At 39.1% G+C, this 19,786-nt stretch overlaps 3 protein-coding genes and 8 non-coding genes across 11 annotated transcripts; 1 reads left to right on the top strand and 10 right to left on the bottom strand.

Moving 5' to 3' along the window:
• Positions 1 to 1,305: 1,305 nt before the first annotated feature.
• Positions 1,306 to 4,652, top strand: arl2 (ADP-ribosylation factor-like 2). Its single transcript, XM_023421756.2, has 5 exons — positions 1,306 to 1,510; positions 1,803 to 1,913; positions 2,844 to 3,006; positions 3,980 to 4,060; positions 4,222 to 4,652. Exons 1-5 carry the CDS (start codon positions 1,350 to 1,352, stop codon positions 4,354 to 4,356), a joined length of 651 nt encoding a protein of 216 aa, XP_023277524.1. The 5' UTR covers positions 1,306 to 1,349; the 3' UTR covers positions 4,357 to 4,652.
• Positions 4,653 to 5,203: 551 nt separating this feature from the next.
• Positions 5,204 to 10,298, bottom strand: LOC111666423 (uncharacterized). The gene is made up of 14 exons (XM_087178116.1): positions 10,187 to 10,298; positions 9,571 to 9,604; positions 9,273 to 9,305; positions 8,891 to 8,944; positions 8,657 to 8,705; positions 8,238 to 8,290; positions 7,808 to 7,856; positions 7,558 to 7,608; positions 6,918 to 7,035; positions 6,690 to 6,736; positions 6,053 to 6,084; positions 5,791 to 5,844; positions 5,566 to 5,610; positions 5,204 to 5,391 (listed from the first exon to the last, which is right to left on the bottom strand). The coding sequence occupies exons 1-7, from the start codon at positions 10,296 to 10,298 to the stop codon at positions 7,853 to 7,855; spliced, it is 339 nt and encodes a 112-aa protein (XP_087034242.1). The 3' UTR covers positions 5,204 to 5,391; positions 5,566 to 5,610; positions 5,791 to 5,844; positions 6,053 to 6,084; positions 6,690 to 6,736; positions 6,918 to 7,035; positions 7,558 to 7,608; positions 7,808 to 7,852.
• On the bottom strand, positions 5,462 to 5,535 carry LOC111666445 (small nucleolar RNA SNORD31). The gene has a single exon (XR_002761588.1). It is a non-coding gene; the product is annotated as a small nucleolar RNA SNORD31 (small nucleolar RNA).
• On the bottom strand, positions 5,687 to 5,760 carry LOC111666454 (small nucleolar RNA SNORD31). The gene has a single exon (XR_002761595.1). It is a non-coding gene; the product is annotated as a small nucleolar RNA SNORD31 (small nucleolar RNA).
• LOC111666446 (small nucleolar RNA SNORD31) lies at positions 5,915 to 5,988 on the bottom strand. Its single transcript, XR_002761589.1, has one exon. It is a non-coding gene; the product is annotated as a small nucleolar RNA SNORD31 (small nucleolar RNA).
• On the bottom strand, positions 6,806 to 6,881 carry LOC111666447 (small nucleolar RNA SNORD31). Its single transcript, XR_002761590.1, has one exon. It is a non-coding gene; the product is annotated as a small nucleolar RNA SNORD31 (small nucleolar RNA).
• On the bottom strand, positions 7,113 to 7,239 carry LOC111666448 (small nucleolar RNA SNORD22). The gene has a single exon (XR_002761591.1). It is a non-coding gene; the product is annotated as a small nucleolar RNA SNORD22 (small nucleolar RNA).
• On the bottom strand, positions 7,683 to 7,752 carry LOC111666453 (small nucleolar RNA SNORD30). Its single transcript, XR_002761594.1, has one exon. It is a non-coding gene; the product is annotated as a small nucleolar RNA SNORD30 (small nucleolar RNA).
• On the bottom strand, positions 8,092 to 8,156 carry LOC111666449 (small nucleolar RNA SNORD29). The gene has a single exon (XR_002761592.1). It is a non-coding gene; the product is annotated as a small nucleolar RNA SNORD29 (small nucleolar RNA).
• LOC111666450 (small nucleolar RNA SNORD26) lies at positions 9,138 to 9,212 on the bottom strand. The gene has a single exon (XR_002761593.1). It is a non-coding gene; the product is annotated as a small nucleolar RNA SNORD26 (small nucleolar RNA).
• Positions 10,299 to 11,435: 1,137 nt separating the features above from the next.
• Positions 11,436 to 17,850, bottom strand: LOC111666407 (uncharacterized). Its single transcript, XM_023421736.2, has 3 exons — positions 17,675 to 17,850; positions 15,090 to 15,867; positions 11,436 to 12,951 (listed from the first exon to the last, which is right to left on the bottom strand). The coding sequence occupies exons 2-3, from the start codon at positions 15,792 to 15,794 to the stop codon at positions 12,802 to 12,804; spliced, it is 855 nt and encodes a 284-aa protein (XP_023277504.1). The 5' UTR covers positions 15,795 to 15,867; positions 17,675 to 17,850; the 3' UTR covers positions 11,436 to 12,801.
• Between the last annotated feature and the right edge of the window lie 1,936 nt (positions 17,851 to 19,786).

The raw sequence follows: 19,786 nt of genomic DNA, 5'->3' as shown, positions 1-19,786 counted from the left end.
TTTGAATGCATGTTTAATTTTTTCTCAAGAAAGATAAAAACAGCCCACACTCAAACGTTTTAAAACGATACACTGCTGTGTTGATGGTACTAAGTTTGCTGACAGTAAATGTAAAATACATAGGATCATACTGGAAGAAATCCTTAATAAATTCATTTCGTAATTGCCTTTATTGATTAACATTAAGTAAATACCAATGTTCTGCTAATTTAAAAAAAACAAAACAATGAAACGTCTTATACCAATTACTAACAATCAAAAAGAACACTGAGAACTTCTCAATAAACTAATTAGGGTAAAACAGTCTTTCTTCTTATGTTAAATCATATAGCCTATGTAAGACTAATTTTGCTAGTTTCTTGTAGATCGATATTCCTTGATATTTCTTTTGAAGCTGGGGTGTAAACTTATTCTTGTAGCCTACATTAACATTTTATTCATTGAACAAAGCTGGCAGTGGTATAATACATGACCAAACATGTCACTCTCCCACAGCTGTACCAGATAGAGAACCTCCTGTTTTATGTTTGAGTTATGAGTCAATTTTAACCCTATCTCTGACACTTTGTAAACTAAGATGAAAATACATGTGAAGGATGAAAGTTTTTTTTAGAAAGTTTAGGATTGCCGGATGTTTCCTGAAACACAGGACGGGGTTAAAGGAAATTCTTCTAAAGTCAATGCACTATTGTCTAAATGTTATTTCAGTTTCACTGTAGGGTAAAAAGTTTATCGTCTCCGCTGATGAACTCAGTCTTGCTGCACTCTGTAACGTAATAAACTGAAATAAATTTCCTGACTGAATTTGATGAAATTATCCAAATAGAAAACATAAGGTCCACTTATTAGCTTTTTCTGGAGCAGACAGAGGCAGTTGAAAGCTCCAGGGGAAAGGGTTAGGGTTATTATTGTTTAGTCAAACTATTATTTCCAAGGTTGAAAATGAAATGAAATTTTCGCACCCTCTTGCCTGCACAGCATGTTTTCTGTTTCATGAAAATTGTATTAACTGTATCCAGCAAATATTCAGTTTTTATTTTGGAAATACAACCGTCTATATTCTGTATATTTTTGGAATCTATGTCTGACATACTATTGGACAGGAAATCTCCACACTGCTTATTAAATCTGTAATTCCGACAGCAGACAGACGGGGGCACCAAAGACATACAAATGCGCAGTGCCTCTACAGCACGGCCACACCTTAGAATGGTTACTGACCAATCAGCCATCTTAGAATGTTTTCCAAAACCAATCAACGTTCGCTCCTCACTAAACAGACCAATCGGTTGCTACGTGAGGCGGGATTAGAATTACAATCGCTTCCTGCATCGCAATGCTGCTTATGGATGCCAAATATCTTTCATATTAAACCCTTTATCTGTAACGAATATATATATATATATATATTTGTAACAACAGCAGCTGAGCGACACAGTGCTGCGATGGGTTTGTTGACGATTTTGAAGAAGATGAAGCAGAAGGAGCGGGAGATGAGGCTTCTGATGTTGTATCCTCTCTGTAAGAGTTTACTAGCTTAGATGGTAACAAAGTAGCATCCATGCACTAACGTGTTATTATAACTGTCAATAACATAAAAACCACGAGCAGCACTTTATATCCGTATGTTTAGATAATAAACGGTGTTATGCTTGTGAAGTTTGTTTTACGTATTTCGTGCTGTATCATGCTAACTTGCTAGCTATGAAGCACTAGGCTGTAAAATAACTGATAGTTGGTGGCAGCATTTAACAATTAAATACTCTGGTGTGTCAGTTTGTTCTTTAACCTGGCTCGTGCAGAGGTCTGGACAACGCAGGAAAAACGACCATCCTAAAGAAGTTTAACGGAGAAGACGTCAGCACCATCTCCCCAACCCTGGGCTTCAACATCAAAACACTGGAGCACAGAGGGTAACACAAACAGCGGAGCTACAGCATGATATGACATTTATTCATACGGGTATTGTTTCTTATATACAGCACGTACTGTACAGTCTTTCTCAAGAGGTCATTTTCAGTGAAGGCATTTATACATAGTCTAGGACAAGCACAGATGTAATTCATACAATGATTCATGGTAGAATTATTTCTAGCTGCTTTAGTTTCAGGGTCCTGGCTCTGTGCATGCTGTCACACTTGGAAACTTAACATCTCTCAATCTATGACGAGTTAAAATGCCTGCTCAGAAAAAGATCTATGGCTTAAACACATTTTCTGAAATACAGATGTAGTTCCTAAAATGTTATGGGCGATTAGTGTCCTGTATTTGTCTTTCAGAACCCGCTCATACACCCCATGGGCATACAGTACTGTGCAAAAACTTTAGGTATTAAAGTCAGTTAACCTAACACAAAGTGAAGTAATCAGAAAAAAACCTAAATCAAATCAATATTTGGTTTGACCAACCTTTGCCTTTTAAAACAGCATCAATTCTCCTTGGTACACTTGCGCTCCGTTTCTCAAGGTACCTGGTTGCAAGCATCTTGGAGAACTTCTTGTGGATTGAGGCTGTTTCAGGGTCTTCTGTCTCTTCATGTAATCCCATACTGACTCCATGGTGTTGAGATCATGGCTCTTTTGGAGGACTCATGTTCTTCTGTCTCTGAAGAAAGTTCTTTATGTCTGGCTGTATGTTCAGGCTTGATGTCAGGCTGCAGAATTAATCTAAACAACTAAAGTGCCGAAATCTTTTGCATAGTACTGTAACTCATGAGTCAAAAAATCTGGTTTAATGTCAGTTGCTTTCTACATAATTTTTCATTTTTTTTACAGGGCTTTCCACAATAACAGGCTGTATTTTTCTCCACATTCCTAATGTTGTCCTCTCTCTGTTTTTTCTAGGTTTAAATTAAATATTTGGGATGTAGGAGGTCAGAAGTCGCTCCGTTCCTACTGGAGGAACTACTTTGAGAGCACAGACGGGCTGGTGTGGGTGGTGGACAGCGCAGACAGACTCAGACTGGAGGATTGCAGGCAGGAACTCAGTTCACTGCTGCTGGAGGAGGTATACTGAATTACACACACTGGTGTTATCACAGCGTATATCTGCATGTCTTGAAAAGTTTTACATAGCACTGAATTTATTTCCTCAAAATACGCCTCAGAAAGTATTAAGAAATGTCATCAAGGATTTTTTTCTTTCCTGCAGTAGACTGTAGACTGTAGTCAGATATTACTTTCAGCTGTTGGGGGACAGTTGCCTGGAAGTATCAACTCATTATGTGTAGATTTTAGTTAAAACTTAAATTAATAATTTATTTTTTAATTGGTAAATATGTGTGTGTTTTCTCCCCATCATCTGGATCCAGGCATGACAAGTAAAAGGCTCTGAAAAAAAAAAACTCTCCCCAGCCTGAAAGACACAGAATGTGTCTTTGTGGTCATTTTGTCTCTTTGGGATAATTTGTCTGTGTAGACTTGTAACTGAGCTCTATGACAAACAAGAAATGTTATCAGTGACTGACCCCTCGGGCCTGTTCATTCATGGGTAGAGGTCGTGTTAATTGATTATTCATATTGCAAGGAAGTACTGTTACATTGAATTGAGGTAGAATTGCTTTCTATGTGGTATTTAAAAATTCTCAGATTAAATTTTTATTGTGGTTGCAGTATCTTTTAGATCAGAGAACTAGGTGTTGGAAACAAAAAACTGGCAGTCACTCACTAACCCCGAGGACCAGTCGGTTGGTTAGCTGGTTAGTCACTGGCATGTTGTCTGCATCTTCATAAATATGACGCTGAATCGTCTTTGAACTTTGCTGTGTTAGCGGATAAAGATTTCATTGTCGTGGAACAACACGTTAAACTCTGAATTTAATTTAACTAACATGTCTTATTCCTCAGAAACCAGTGTTAAATCCAAACAATACTGTATTGTCAAATTAAGGAGAGTATCGAGCAGCCCTTAGCACACGTCAGTGATTTATACACAACACATTTGGTATCATGCTCTCTTCCTTGTCCTTTCCTCCCTGCAGAGGTTAGCTGGTGCAACACTGCTGGTTTTTGCCAACAAACAGGACTTACCAGGAGCCCTTTCCAAAGAGGCGATACGAGAGGTGAGATTTACACTCACTTTACGATTGCTTATGTATTTCAGAAATGTCACGGTGAAATATGTCTTAATAGAGCCGTTTCAAATTTTTTTGTCATATTACACTTGAATTATCCGCAAGTTGTACATCATCTGTTTTTACGCTGCGTGTGTTCGCTCCTGCAGGCGCTGGCTCTGGATGAGATTAAAAGTCATCACTGGTGTATCATTGGCTGCAGTGCAGTAACAGGAGAGAACTTGTTATCTGGAGTGGACTGGCTATTAGATGATATCGCTGCGAGGATCTTCACTGCCGACTGAGCATGACCATGGAGTTCAGAAGTATCAAAAAAGCTCCATTTTTTTTGTTCCATCAGCTGTTTGCAGTCTCCAGAGCTGACTGTATCCATGATCACCTAATGCACACAGCTTTTTTTTTTTCTCATTCTATGTTCATGTAGGCTGTTGATCCAGGTATCTTGGAGGGAGAGTGATCAACAGTGAGAATTCCTCTGATTTCAAATGTACTGAAACCTTGAGTTTTGTTTACACACAACTGTATGTATGTAATGCCTCACTGTATCAAATGTTTCTAATAAAACTTGATGCCTAATGAATTGTCACCAGGTTAAAATTTACCCTTGAATGTCATCTACTCATGTAGAATGCTGCAGTTAGCTCATCTGTTAATTGGCAATTTAAATTTCCATTTATTTAGTGGCACCACAAGCTGTCTTAGATAATGTCCTGCTAATTTTAAAGTGTCCTCTTGATTAACTCTAATCAGTGTTTGTTTCACTGCCTGAAACGCTTTGCAGTTGTAACATGTGACTCCATATCTTGTGTAGGTTGGATGAGCTACAGCTGGAAGACCTCCCACTTTTGATGCACTAAATTTGAGCAATGAGAATCACCAAGTGATTTTATTTTTGGACTGATTTGATCTTGGATTACAGATACAATTAGTCAACTCTTGATCAGTTTGATTTTAGGGAAAAAAAAAAAAAAAAAGTATGCAATTGAATGGGGTATCTGTAAAGCTAATTGCCAATTTATAAAATGGTTACAAGTGGGCAAATACCCTGTATGCCAAAATTGAAGAAAAGCTTTGCCTCCACCAAAAAGTGACAGGATCGGTGAGACTACAAATTTGAACCACACAAAGAGCTTGAAGTGAAGTTTCTTTATTTAAGATTTCCATAGCTCAGAAGGAAAAACCTTAAAATAGGTCAGTCAGCTGGATACATTTTAATATCACACAAACATTTTAATCAGATATTCTAAGCAGCCAGTTGAGCTCAAGAGAAACTGCAGCAATCTTGGAGAATATGATGGCGTCCAGGTTCTGTCCCAACTCTGCAAAATAAGACACTTAGAACTGGGTGGTAAAAGCTGCATTGATTTCAACTGAAAATGTTGTTATAGTTTTGATCAGAGGGGATACCAATCAGTCATGAATTTTCAGACTGGGGCGGTAATAAAGAACTCATCACTTCCACATTGAACATTAATTGAAAGTTTAACTCTTACCATACATGCCAAAGCAGCATCCCAGAAGACTTGCTTAACAGCAATCTGAAACATGAACACTTTGTAAATGACAAATACCAAAAGGCAAAGACACCAATATAGAGAAACTAAAGCTTTTAATCATGATCAGAGGGGATACCAATCAGTCATGAATTTTCAGACTGGGGCGGTAATAAAGAACTCATCACTTCCACATTGAACCTTGATTGAAAGTTTAACTCTTACCATACATGCCAACGCAGCAGGCAGCATCCCAAGAAGACTTAGCTTGATGCCGACCTGAAACATGAACACTTTGTAAGTGACAAATACAGAGACACTAATACAGAGAAACTAAAGCTTTTAGTCTCACGATCAGAGGGGATACCAATCAGTCATGAATTCTCAGACTGGGGCGGTAATAAAGAACTCATCACTTTAGCTTTCACACTTAATTGGGACATTGTTTCAGGACATGAAATGGAAATCTTCCATTAAAAACACTCACCAAAAATCAGTTGATGCAGAGGACTGTCTGACCTGGGAGGGAGGAGGGGAGATTAAAAATTGTTAGGAATTTAAGTCAACTACAAAACTAAATTTTCAATTGTACAAAACTTTATATGCATTTAGCCTTTGCTCACTTTCAATTTTCAGCACTGTTGCAGTTTAATTTTACAAAATTGTCTTTGAAGCCATATCATTTGTGGAGAAATAATGGGCTCTTGAGCTGCTAATGTTTTGGGGTAAGCAAGTATACATTCTCAGGTTCAAGCTTTTAACTGTCTTGCTTTAATAGTTTGCTCAAGTTTATTTGAAATCTTATAACTGCACTTGTTTAGTTGAAGCATATTTTCCATCCTTTTGTCTACAACTCAAAAGCCTTTCTTGGCAAGGACTCTTGAGGTTTACAAATGACTTCCAATCCAAAGTTTGAACAGTTCAAACAAGCACATTGTGGTCCCATGTGTTAAAATTCAACTTACAAAGTTTAATTCAGCAGCTTTGTGTTAAGATACAGATGGTTACAAAGCAATTCAGTAAATGACACACATGCTGATTAATGACAGATGAACTGCTCATTTTCTAATTGTTCAGATCAACCCCCTGTACATACCAGAAAGGCCAACTAAACACTCATTTACCTGCAGCACAGCCCCAGATGTCGAAGGGGCAGACAGCATTTCCAAACCTACAAACAGGTGAAAAGGGTCAGTCAGTCACTCTAGCTTCATTAGTGTGAATGACAATTTCTCAACTCGTGTGATCAGAGGGGATACCAATCAGTCATGAATTCTCAGACTGGGGCGGTAATAGAGAACTCATCACATCTACTTGACAATAATCAGCAACCACACCAAGCAGATACCTACCTCAACTCTGATAGTCTCATCAACCCCAGTGACTTCAGTTCAGTCCTAATGGAACAGACAAGCAAGAAATTCCTGTCAGACGATGCAAGTTCACTTCAGATGATGCACCGATTGTTACCTTCAGTCAAAACAAAAGCAAAAAACAATTAAGATGGCCTCTAGATCATAACATTTCTCATCTGTGTTTAGCATGTTTCCATTCAGACTGTTGGTAACCCCAACAGGTCTTCCCCTTATTGCCAAGGTAACACCAGTGGGTTCACCTTTTCAGGTTCTGGCATTGACACAAGGCGTAAGACTTGTGCGGGTGTCATCATGAAGGAAACAGGGTGTTAACACCGATAGCTGAGCTTGGAACTTACCTGCCTTCACCTATGCCGTGTGATTTAAGCTTAATGATGCTGCTTTTCTTTTCCCTAAAGCCAACATTAATCAAATTTAAGTTTCTTAATCAGGTGCTATATGAACACTGGAACAGGTTTAACTTGCTGTAACCATTTCTGTTCATACTGGGCAAATGATGGGACAGAATGTCTTCAGTTATTAAAAAAATCTGTTTCCATATCCACCAACCGGACTAGTTTATAGGCAGTCATAAAAACTGAACCTACTAACAGGAGTCAATGCCTCAAGGACTCACCTGGACTGGCACCTTTGTGAGAAGTTGAGGGCATCTTCCAATACCAAGCACCTGTAACAGACAAGATACTGTCAGGTCCGACTACAAAATGGCAACAAGGTTTATACCATCAACTGTTGACCTTCAGATATCAGAGATTCCATTTCTCAACAGGATTTCAGACGAACGAGATTCCAAATATATCTCATCATATACAGCAGGTCTGGGAATAAAAGCTACTGGTAGTATTTAACTTGCAACTAAATTTTACCTTCAACTAGAGCACTTCCATCATGTTGCTGAAGCGGTTGATGAATCACCTGGTGACGGAAGACAAAATTTAGTTTACTACACATTGTTCAAAAGAAACCCTATTTTGCATTCATTCACAAGTTGAGTTTAAAATATTTTAGTTGTGCAGATCACTTTGTTGATCAAGCTGCTATGTTACAGCACACATGTTGCAGCATTATAAGCCAAATAGTTTTAGAAAGTACTTGCAATTTAAGTGCAATAAAGACAGTTAACCAAGCAAAAAAGTTATACATAAATGCAGTTGCTCAGATGTTCGTGTCGTTTCACATTGGATCAAAGTGAGCTAAGTATCATCATCATTGGAACTGCATTATGAGCAGACATGAAGTCCTTAGTCACTTTAAAATAAGATGCAAGGGAACAGGAGGAGGATAGGGAAAAAGTACCATGTGACTTCCAATTGGCATCTTCCTTTTCCAAGTGTCCACTCAAGAGGCCCCTGCAAGACAAAGTGGCTCTTCAGCACAGTTCAACTGGAACCTTTTGCAACATATCAAGAGTCAGTGTTTGATCAGGGCTTTGGTGACAAATTGCCATGTGACATTAGTCGTCCAGGTGTTTGATGGGTGCTACCCCATGTCATCCTTTCAAACAGTCAGAAAAACCTTGCCATTGACATAACATTGTAGGGAACTAACACTTAATGCCAAAATTAAATGCAGTGATGAGCTGAGCTCAAATATGTTGAAATTTGCATTTAAGATTTCTGTTCACAATTTAAAGCCAGATGAACTGGAGACTTGTTCAAGTGCAGGAAAGGCTTTTCTTATGATTACAAATCACTAAAACTTATGTAGAGACTTACATGTTCAGATGTTGAGGGAGCATCCTGTCTCAGACTTCTAGTCAAACTCCTAACAAGCAAAGAAACACTCAGTAAATCGCATGCTTAAGTAAACATTTTCTATTAGTACAACTAGGGGTGATCAGATTATAGGCTGACATCACTGTATTCAGGCATATGCTTGTCATTAATTGTAATCATCATGTTTACACCCAAATACTAAATAACCTCTTGGAACAAAGATCTTTTACTCACCTCAGTGCACTTTCCAGCTGTTTTGACATAAGTGAACGAACACTGCAGACCAACCTACAAAGAAAACCAGTGGTTAGCCATAAACAGGAAAATCTGAGTGTCAGTATTCAGCAAAGCTGAAGAGATTTATAAAAATAAAAAGTCAGATTTCATTAAAGCTTGTCAAGTTTAACATGACCAATCTACAGGTCTCTGATCTTAAGAAAAATAACCACAACTGCAACAATTTGGATGTTGGAGCCCATGTGCTACTCAGAATCTGGTAAAGTAGTTTCTTCAAAGCTGATTCAGTAAGAGAGAGTTCAGGGAATCATCACTGCAGCACACACAGCTCCTCAAGAGCCAACTAAAGGCTGATCTGTAAATAGATGACTGAAATTACCTTCTGTGGATGATCTTGCAACAGTCATGACACCTGGACAGGGGGGGAAAAAATGAGAAAAATATTTAAGTGTGCATTTCATAGTTTATGGAGCATCTTAATGTGAATACTTAAAATAGCAGCTTCATGCTACTCAGTATTTTGAGAGATTAAAGTTTCCTCAAAGATGTTCAGTGAGAGAGTTCAAATAGGACATCATTGTAGCACGAGGCTTCATGATATGCCATGCTATTCAATTCACATTAACTATTTGCGTTGACAAGTCAATCCAACAGTGTGAACACATGGTAGAAATTACCTTTGCAGCAAACAGTTTCTGGATCTCCCGCCATCTAGAGGAAGGAAAGTGGGCAGAAATGATTGCATTAGCATGCTACAGCTAGCAGGTCCATTTCCTCTGGTCGGCCAACACGTGACCGCTCCATTCAACGTGTTCGGGCCCACACAGGTCGGTAAAATATAAAATGTAATAGCGTCTCACATCAGAGTAATAAAGTACAATCACAGTCATTCAGTACAGGTCTGTGAAAATTCTCATCATTGAGAGACACTACCAACCACGCAGCGGCCATTACGATCAGTCGTACAAGATTTCACCTTGAGTTTTCCAACAAATATTATGTGCAGAGTTTAGAAAACATGTTGTACTTAATGTTAACAAATATGTCAGATAACATTGATATGTTTAACTGACGGATGAGTAAGGATTGGATTGGATTGGATGCTGCACCCGGACTCTGCACTTACGTTGCTTGCTAAAATACCACATTAGCTTTTAATACAGCTTGAAAAGGATAAACTGCCAATGCATGTTTATTATAATAGTACAACACTAAACTATCACAAGTGTATGTTCAACATCGTAATGTAAAAGTTTGCAATTGAATGAGCGTTGACAAAAATAAGTCTCTTACCACGACCAGACGAGAGAAGCAAGTGGAAGAGGAAGCGGGTCCGTCTGCTTTTTATCTCCCGCCTGAAGGACTCCTCCCACCCTGTAAAGCCGGGTGAAACCTGCGTCAACATTTCCATGAGCTACGTGTAGCTTTGCATGAATTAAACCTGAAGAAGAAATCTATTTTATACTTTATACTCACCGTTTAGAGAGCAAAGACTTTGAAGAAACTTGAAGAAAGTGTAAAGAGTTTATTCTTTGCGTCACTTCCGTTAAAGAAAAAGTAGTACAATTTTTACATCCACAAGATGGCAGTGACGTTATGTCCCCATGTAGAAGCAAAAACATGTCATGCCCACGTCCATTAAAACATTTTAAGATTTATCAGCCATTTATTTTGTGGAAATTAATATCAAAATGATCGAAGTTGCGCTGAAGAACAGAAACCACACTCCCTTACTTATGCTGTTAGACCAGTTCCTGTTGAGTGTTTTCAAAATAAAAAGTTTCTGTAGCTACACACAGTTAACACAAACATACACAGATAAAGAGACGGTCACCTTAAATCCTTAAATCATTTTGATTTCTACTGGGAAACTTAAACTACTTTCAAGGTGCATGGAAAGAAATAGTCTTAAAGAGGCAAAACTCCAGCAGCACTTGTATTACATAGGCTTAATCAAAATATGTTGGTCTCACAATAAAGTTATTCATCGTACTACACTGACATATACTTTATACTACAAGCACTGCAGTAATTTTGACCATTTTATCTAAGCTATATTTTTCATGTTTGAAATTAATAAAAATAATAATTAATTAAACTATACTTTGAGCTATTGCATTGTGGTAGGTATTATGTGCACTATAAAGGCCTTTAAATAGTACATTTGCTACTTCATTTACTGTATAAAGAGCACATGTCCTCATAGTGAATATCTGTAAATATACCATAGTGTATGGTATATTACAGTCAGATTAGATCAAAGCTGAGTACAGTTTTTCTAAGGGCCAACTGTGAGTTCAGTGCATAAAAGTCACATCTTCATGTGATTTTCGTATTTTCTTCAGCCACCTTTTGACGCTGTTCATTGTTTCATGGCAACCGTTGCCATGGTGTTGACTTATGATGGTGTGATGCTGTGTTTGACATCTCATTCACTCTGATTCATCCATAGAATAATAACTTTGACGTCAGCTACTTAAAATTCAGGAAGCTCAGTTGATATTTACAGTGACAGTTTTACTTTAAAAATGAATATAGCCAGTAGAATAACTTCAGTGTTTATTTACCCCCAGAAAAGTGTTTCTTGTTATGGTTTCAGACTTCAGAAGCTTTCATGAGGATACAAAAGGATTTTTTATAAAAATTAACAAATTTTTAAGATAGTCATTAAGATGATAAGGAGAAGTTTTCTTCTGCAGCCTATTGAGTCAGCTCTTCATGGACAACATTTGAGGTAATATAAAAACCAAATAGATAGTGAATAACAGAAAATTACAGCAGGTGTATTGTAAACATGTTTTACATTTTAACAAGGTTCAGTCATTAATAACTCTTAAATACTGTTTGAGATTTAGGTTGGCGTACTCTTTTCAAATCAAAACACATAAAACATGGTGCGGCTTCAATCAAACAATCAGTTGTTGCTGTTGCAGGTTCATAACCAGACTATAAAAACTGTTGCTCTGTCTCAAACACAAACATGCAAACACTCTCCTGTCTTGTTCCATCAGGTTAAACAACCTTCACCAGAACACACACAGGGATGAACTTTATCTCATGAGGAAGTCAAACACTGTCAAGCTGGACTACGTGACATCTCTTGTGTATTTCTGTGCGCACACAGATGGGAAAACCCCGTGTTAAAATAGGTATTAACTGCAGTTTCTCCATAATTATTTAACATACAAATGTGTGTTAATGTGGATCACAATGACAGTGTCTGTAGACACTGACTAGCTGGATGCATGTGTCTGTCATTAACCACAGCTGATTACTGATTAGCAGCAATAAATGGCACTGATTACCAGACAGAATTGTGAATATTATCGGGACAAAAGTCAACTAATAAGTCATCACTACTCTTTGGAAATTTTCCATTCCCTTTGCTTACACATCAACACTTACGTTTCATAGTGCTAAACCAAAGGGGCAGAGATTATCTGTACTACAAGCTCTTAATAGTGGGCTGGATGTAAGGAGCTACGTTAAGATATGTTCAGACATTCTTACGCCTCTGACTAAAATCTGAAATTAGCAACATAGAAAAGGGGAACTAGAGTCAGCTGAACTCAGTCACATAAAGACTGAACTTTAAAATTCAAGTCAGTCCCATAGACTTCAATGTAAAATCAACAGCTTGACCTCCCCAGCTCCTTTAGTAAAAGTAAAAGGTCTGCAGTATGTGTGCAAACTAATGTGTGCCACCATATGACAAGGCAGTACACTTGATGTTAAGTAATTAAGACTCAGTAACTAACATAAATAATTGATATTTCTGAGGCTTAATGAATGACTCAAACACATCATGCAGCTATAAAGGTCCCCTCTGTTGTCCATCACTATTCAGCATAATCATGATTTGTACAAATTACTTAATTTGTTTTAATCGTCCATGTCAGTGTTCAGTACTACCGAAACTCAGCCAACACAGAGTTGTTTCGTTGCTGCTTCTTTGACAAAGGTGAAGGTGGCGATGATAATGTCACAGGTGTGAGCGTGACACTGTAGAGGTTGGTGATGAAGGCCTCCCAGCCGCGACGAAATGCTCGGTCCAAGGCCTGATGGGAAGAAGAGGGTAAAGGTTAGTAAGGTCAGATATAGCAATAAGACTGGACCTTAAAATGGTCGCTACATATGAAGCAGAAATGTGATTTATACAGTCACACCTCATCATTACAGTTTTGTACAGATACTAAAGACATAAATAAGATGAAAGCAGTTGTTTATGTTGTGTCCCATTGCGGTCATGCTAGCAGCTAAGGCGTTTTGGTGCTATGAAATAAATGCTAACATTATACACACAATGACAATGCTAATATGTTGATATTTAGCAGGTATATTAACCATGTCTACCCTCGTGATTTAGTGTGTTTTTACATTTTCTAACTAGCACTTAACACAAAGTACAACCGGGGCTGATGGAAATGATATCAGTTTCGCAAGTGTTTGTTCACAAACCATAAAAATTTGAACTTGATGGTGCCAGAGGAAAAGTTGAAGGACCACCAATTGCAGTCTGGACTAAAGTTGTGGCCCAAATGACTTAGCCAACCCTAAAGACATGCTGTCTGCGTGGCTAAACATTTTCAGGATGGTTCTGTGTTTTCCTAAGAATATAATCATATAAATTCTTCAAGGTTTCCTGGAAAGAATTGTGTTGTGTAGTGCTTATTATAAGGAAAATGAAGATAAAGTTGAGACTTTTATTTTAGTTGGCGTTTTGTTACTTGTGTTGAATTTATAAGTAGTATTTTCAGAGGAATTTCCTTTAAAGAACTGTTCCATTTAAACCCAAGTAAATACTCAGTCATGACTCCTTTATCCTTTTATGCCGCATATGTGTTCAATTGTTTGCTTCCTTGCAGAGGAAAGTCACGTTTTTCTATGTTCAGCTGACCTGCTCTTGACTCACTAAAAGACTATTCATTGGAAATAGTTCAAGTGTACAAACTGACTCTCTCTATGTGAAACTACATAATTGTTTCAAGGGAACCTCCCAGGAAATTAAAGATGTTTAAAATAAAGTGTTGACCATTTTGTGAAGCAGGTGCTCAGCTGTATTAATTATCTTAATTCCATCTGGGAAAAAAAACAAGTCACTGGAAAACTAACGCAGTTTTGTCTGGAGCTACTTGGTCTCACATGTCACCGGGTGGTGGCAGTTCAACAGAAAATAATCTGTCTCATGTTGGTGTATTTGAAATCTGTTTAGGGACCTAAAGATATAAAACTACTGCTGTATAACAGCAAAAAGAAAAATGTATGTAGCAGAGCTATAGTTTCTCAGCATTCTTGCCTTTTCATCCTCTTGAGACCGCTCAGATTTATCTTAGGACCCGCTGCTGAAAGCCTGTTGCTGTAGTAGCTGGTGATTTTTGTGCGACTCAAGAAATCTCAACCAGCACTTTTCAGCTTGCTCGTTTTTCATTATAAAATACAGGTATCTTCTCTACACCTGCCCTTATGCACAGAAACTAGCTGTGATTTTGGTGTGATTGCCTTTGAATCTACCAAGAGGTCAGCCTGTGATGCCTGAGGGTGCAGCTGATTGGTTAAACAGCAGTGGAATGTTTTCATGGTGTGGGTTTAGTAGGCGGGTCGCCGCTGCCGTACTTCGTTCCACTGATCAAAGGACATGATACACGGGGCACAGGAATGTCACCTCTGTGCATGTGTTTCCATGTGAGCAGAAAAGCTTCAGGAGCATGTGAATCAGGTGAGGGTATACGGTGCAGGTACACCGCTGCTTGTTCACATGCACAGCTAAAAGCCCGTCAGTGAAACCTCTGTTCCAGCTCAGTGTTTTCATGTCATTAAACATGACGTAAAGGAAACATCCTAACAGAGGAGGTTGCTTAATGTTTTTGGTGACATGCACCAATGGCTGCTGTACCTTGACCCTACTGGTCTGTTATTAAGGTGATATGATAGTCTCCATGGTGATTAATAGCCCAGTATGTGAAGGATGGTGAGGGAGAAGTTTACCCTCTGTTCCACAAACTCCGAGGACACGATTATGTAACCTTCAGGGGATTAAAGTTTAACCAGATGGGGTTAGGCTGGATATGGAATTTATGTAAATGTGAGCGACAGAAAGCAGAAGTTAATAAGTGTGCTCTTCTGCAATATGCTGATAACAAATTGATAGAAACTACACAAGGCTCTCACTTTGTATCTATTGTCTGATTTCTCTCACCTTGCGGTAATTCTTCATTGTGTTCCTCTTCACCACCTTCATCCCCTCCTCTTGCTCTCTCTTCATCCTCCTCTCCTCTTCTCCCTCCTCTTCCCTCCCCCTCTTCTTGTCTCTGATGAGGACCTGGTCATCCTTATCTTCCCGGACCGGGAAGTGAACAAGCGCGGGCTCATTCCCTCTTCCTGCTTTCTCATTCTCTTCCTCCACCTGCTTCAGTTTCTCCATCTCTACCATAATCATCACCCTGGTGCCTTCCAGGTCATGGGAGTCAACCAGACTCTCCTTGCCCAGGCTGGGCCTCTCGTCCCGGGCTGCATCCTCCTCGGTCCTCCCCTCCTTCTGCTTCCTCCTGGAGCTTCTTCTCCACCTGCTGCTGCGCCGGCTGGGTTTCCTGCGCAGGAGAGTCTCGCCATCGTCTTCCATCAGCCCTTCATTGAACTCAAATGCCTCAGCATCGTCAACCTCATCTGCCCCTGAATTGTTCCCCACACTTGTGGCCGGGCTGCTCATGGCTCTCCCTTCTCTGCTGGCATCCTCCACCCCACTCCCTCTCTCCTCTACTGCGTTTGCCCTCACCTCCTCCCCTTCTCCGGTGGTCTCAGGCTCATCAAGTCGACCGTAGAAGCCGCTGGATTTATCCAGAAACTTTGGGGCCCGGATGGAGCTCCTGGTTGAGTTTTTCCGGGAGTTCTTGCCAATCGTCATATCGTTTCTCGTTGTGTCTTGTTTCTCTTTCACTTCTTGTGTCCTCTGCCACGCTCTTACTTCTCACACACCTCTGAAAGAGAAGGGGCAAGTGAGATTAGCTTAATGCCATTACATAACCCTGCTCTCAGACTCACTCTTTGGGTCACTGTTCACACTCACAATCTTTTTCAAAATCTTCATTTCATAGTAGCTGCAAGAGATTTTCATATAAGCCAAAGTTCAGGAAAGGTGATAGATAATATAGATGAAAGAGGAGATAAATGGCATGAAATGAGACCAAAGATGGAAGATAATTCAGATTCTATGTCAGTGTCATGGGTTAGTGTGATTCCCTACATGTTTTATGTGGATCTGCTGCTGCGGACAGGCTGCTGCTATGCAAACACCACAAAATGTTTATGGAGGAAAATAACAAACTATCCTCTTTTGGTCATAGTGTTTCACACTCATAGTTCTACTTTTGACTTGACTATGGCTGAGTACATATGTGTGTGTGTGTTCGACACTGGAGGTCAGAGTCAATGTTATCAGGGTCGTGGTGATAACTGGATGTCAAAGATGAAGACAGAATGTACTTACAACTGAAAATAAACACACACATGCACACCAAGAGTCAGACTTTGACACTGATCTAACCAGCTGGATGCTGAACAGCTGCCAAAACCAATGACTGCTTATCTCTCATTGCCAAAGTCAGCCCAACTTTTGTCTTGTACTCGGTTTTTGTTCAAATTATCAGACAAAATTCACTAATTTCAACAAATATGAGAAAGGGTCAAAACGCAACTTATAGAGGGGGCATCAGTGAGGTCACAGCAGCTGTTTTCCCGCTGTGACATCATTGATTGGGTTTTCACCAAAAGTGAAACACGCTTAATGGTTTCTGCCCTATAAACTTTATCACCCTCCAACCTTACGTCATAAATATGCATAAATACTGTTCTGTTGGCATGCACTTTTGATCTCACCTGTCAGTATCTACATTTCACTACAATCCACTGAAAAGACGCCTATTCGTTATTATAATTTTCCCTTACGTTATCTTTCCCTCTGAGATGATGATGAGAGGGTGAATACCACTAATATATCTGCATGCTTGATGTGAAGTTGGCTAGCTTTGATTAGCTTAGCTTAGCTTAGCACAAAGACTGGAAATAGATAGATAGATAGATAGATAGATAGATAGATAGATAGATAGATAGATAGATAGATAGATAGATAGATAAATACTTTATTTATCCCTTAGGGGAAATTCATGAACAGCTAGCCTGGCTCTGTCCAAAGGTAATAAATCTACCTGCCAGCATTTCTAAAGTTTACAAGTTACAATGTTATAATTAATTTTTGTATAACACATATAGCTATGTAAAAAAGGAGAGTGGTTAAGATAACAGCATTCTGTGGAAATGTATGCTAAGCAGGTTCAGATATGACAGGTAGCATCTCACATAATCTGATGAAATTCACAGCATCTGCCACTGGTTCAGATTACAAAGTTAAACTGCAGATAAGTATAATTGAACATGAGGAAAATAAAAAAAGAAACAGAGAGTGACCAAAGATGGATAAAGGAGACACCAGCAGAGCAACGTTTTAAAATTCAATGACATAATGTTGAGAGTGTAGAGAAAGCAAGTGATTCATAGAGCAGCGAGCAGATTAACACTGAGAAAATCAGAAAAAAAGACTGAAAGAATGAGAAGAAAAGAATTTAACATCCTGCCATTTATTGGAAGAAGAAGCAAGGGAGCTGTAAAGTGAAGTTTCTGGTATAAAATAATTTATAGACACGTGACATTTACACTTAAAACAATGTGACAATGTAGCAATGAGCAAAATGTTTGGGTTTTTTTTAGATAAAGAGGAACAAGTCTTACCTTATATGTTTCTGTTGTCTCCTGTCCTTCTGTGTGTGTGTGTGTGTGTGTGTGTGTGTGAGCAATGGTGAGCAATACCTCCTCTGTGTATGAGTCTGAGTGAATGACTGAGAGCTGGGAGCTCAGCACACTCTCCTAACACACAACGTCACACGTCCACCCTGCCCGAACGTGCAGGTCTCTCTCTCTCTCTCTCTCTCTCTTCATAACCGGACACACCTCTCCTGTACATAGTTAAACACAGATTGACTTAACGTTATGATTTAAAATCAGTAACAAGAGATAGAGGGACAAATATACCCCTGCCTATATCTCACACACATAGAGGCGTACTCAGCAAGGACTAAAATATTCATCTCACAAATCATCATACCAGCAGAAACCAAACATCCCATTCTGATATCAGAAGCCATCAATCATTAACCATTAACGTCCTCAGCTGTCAGACATAAACCTGCAGAGTACAGATGTGACTTTCAACCCAACTTTAACCTCTGATAACATTACAGACTGAAGTCTTCTCCTGTATGAGGTTTTATATAAAAGGTGGTATTTTCCCCTTGGAGCTCAATGAGACTCATAATCATTAACTTCTCTTTAATTAATGTCAAACCCCCTTAAATGATTACATATGGTCACAATTCTTTAAGACACAAATTTAAAGCATCCAAACAAAAATGTTATATTATATTTTACTTTAAGACAAAAATATCGGCACATATATCGTTTTTACTTCCAAATGTTGCATTTTAGCCTCAGGAGTCCAGTATGGGTCAGGCTGTAGCCAACATATCATCAGCTGGTTATAGCACCTCACTGACACACTTCTCAGTTTAAAGGAACGTCAATAGGCCCAATAAAAAGACAAGAAAGTGATTAGCTTTATTTAATAGATCCAATTGACTTTACAAATCAACCCTGATATTCTGTAATTGTCAAATTGACCAGTCAAAGGACATTTACTGGACTTTAAAAGACCTTTTCACAATGCTTACCCATCAGTAATCCTGCATAAGGTCCATACAGTATCCCATACTAACATAACTCCATGAATATGTCATTTGGAACGCACAAGCTCATTTATCTTATATTGATTTAATAACAAAATTATTAACATTCAAGAGAAACAATGTGTTTTAGTTTGAGGCGTGCGATATGTGACCCACGTTCAAATGGCAGCCACTGGTATAAAGTCAGCTGCCTTCTATCCATATCCACTAACGTGTCTAAATCACTATTGTTTACTGATAAGCAGGTAAACCTTAATGGAAAGTATGTGTTTATACAGATAGAATGAATGAGCTTGGTCACTGAATGTTATCCGACTGTTTGGACGACAAACACTGTGTCTGGGTGGGACAGGGAGTGGGAGCTACTCAGCTATGTGTGTGTATGTGTGTGTGTGTGTGTGTGTGTGTGTGTGTGTGTATCTACATGCCTGTTTTATTTAACGTCAGGATGTACAGTACACACACACCTTCTTGTACATGCACACACATGCATACTGTTCAACTGCGGGGACACACCAAGATCAGGAAAAAACACACACACACACACACACACACACACACACACACACACACACACACACACACACACACACACACATAATAATGGAGCGTGATATGTTATTAATGAGTGACAGTTTGAGTGAAGATGATAGTTTAAAAGTTACAGACAGGAATTAAACAAGTCACAAGTTAAGTGTAGCCAACAAAAGCACTTGAACGTGTCTGTGAGTGTATCATTGCGGTTCAAATATGGTGTGTGTGACTTCCACTCCTCTTACTCACCTCCCAGTGCACCTTCATCTTACAAGCCCTGTGTGAGTGTGTCATGCGATGAGGTAGACTCACGCCTCCGTATCCCTCCATATATGGTCACGAAGCGGACAACTTCCCTGCAGAGAGGGTGTTAACAGCTGTCAATCACACGGGCCTGTAAAAACCTCAGCTGTGTTGAGGTGAGAATCCCCACCTGCGTGGGTATTCACCGATGACAGTGCCGGACGCCGGGAGCAGGTTGCCATGGTCACCGTCAAACAGGGACAAGTTTTGCTTTTTGGTAGCTGTAGTTAGGCGGCTAGTGCTGATTTTGATGTGGTGAAACTGC

The sequence above is a fragment of the Seriola lalandi genome, unplaced genomic scaffold (genome assembly GCF_002814215.2).
Source record: "Seriola lalandi dorsalis isolate HSWRI2012SDOR001 ecotype SW California unplaced genomic scaffold, Sedor1 jcf7180002054676, whole genome shotgun sequence".
NCBI classification, from domain to species: Eukaryota; Metazoa; Chordata; class Actinopteri; order Carangiformes; family Carangidae; genus Seriola; species Seriola lalandi.
The sequence above is the reverse complement of the archived record's forward strand: the minus strand, read 5'-3'. Positions and strand labels throughout refer to the sequence as shown.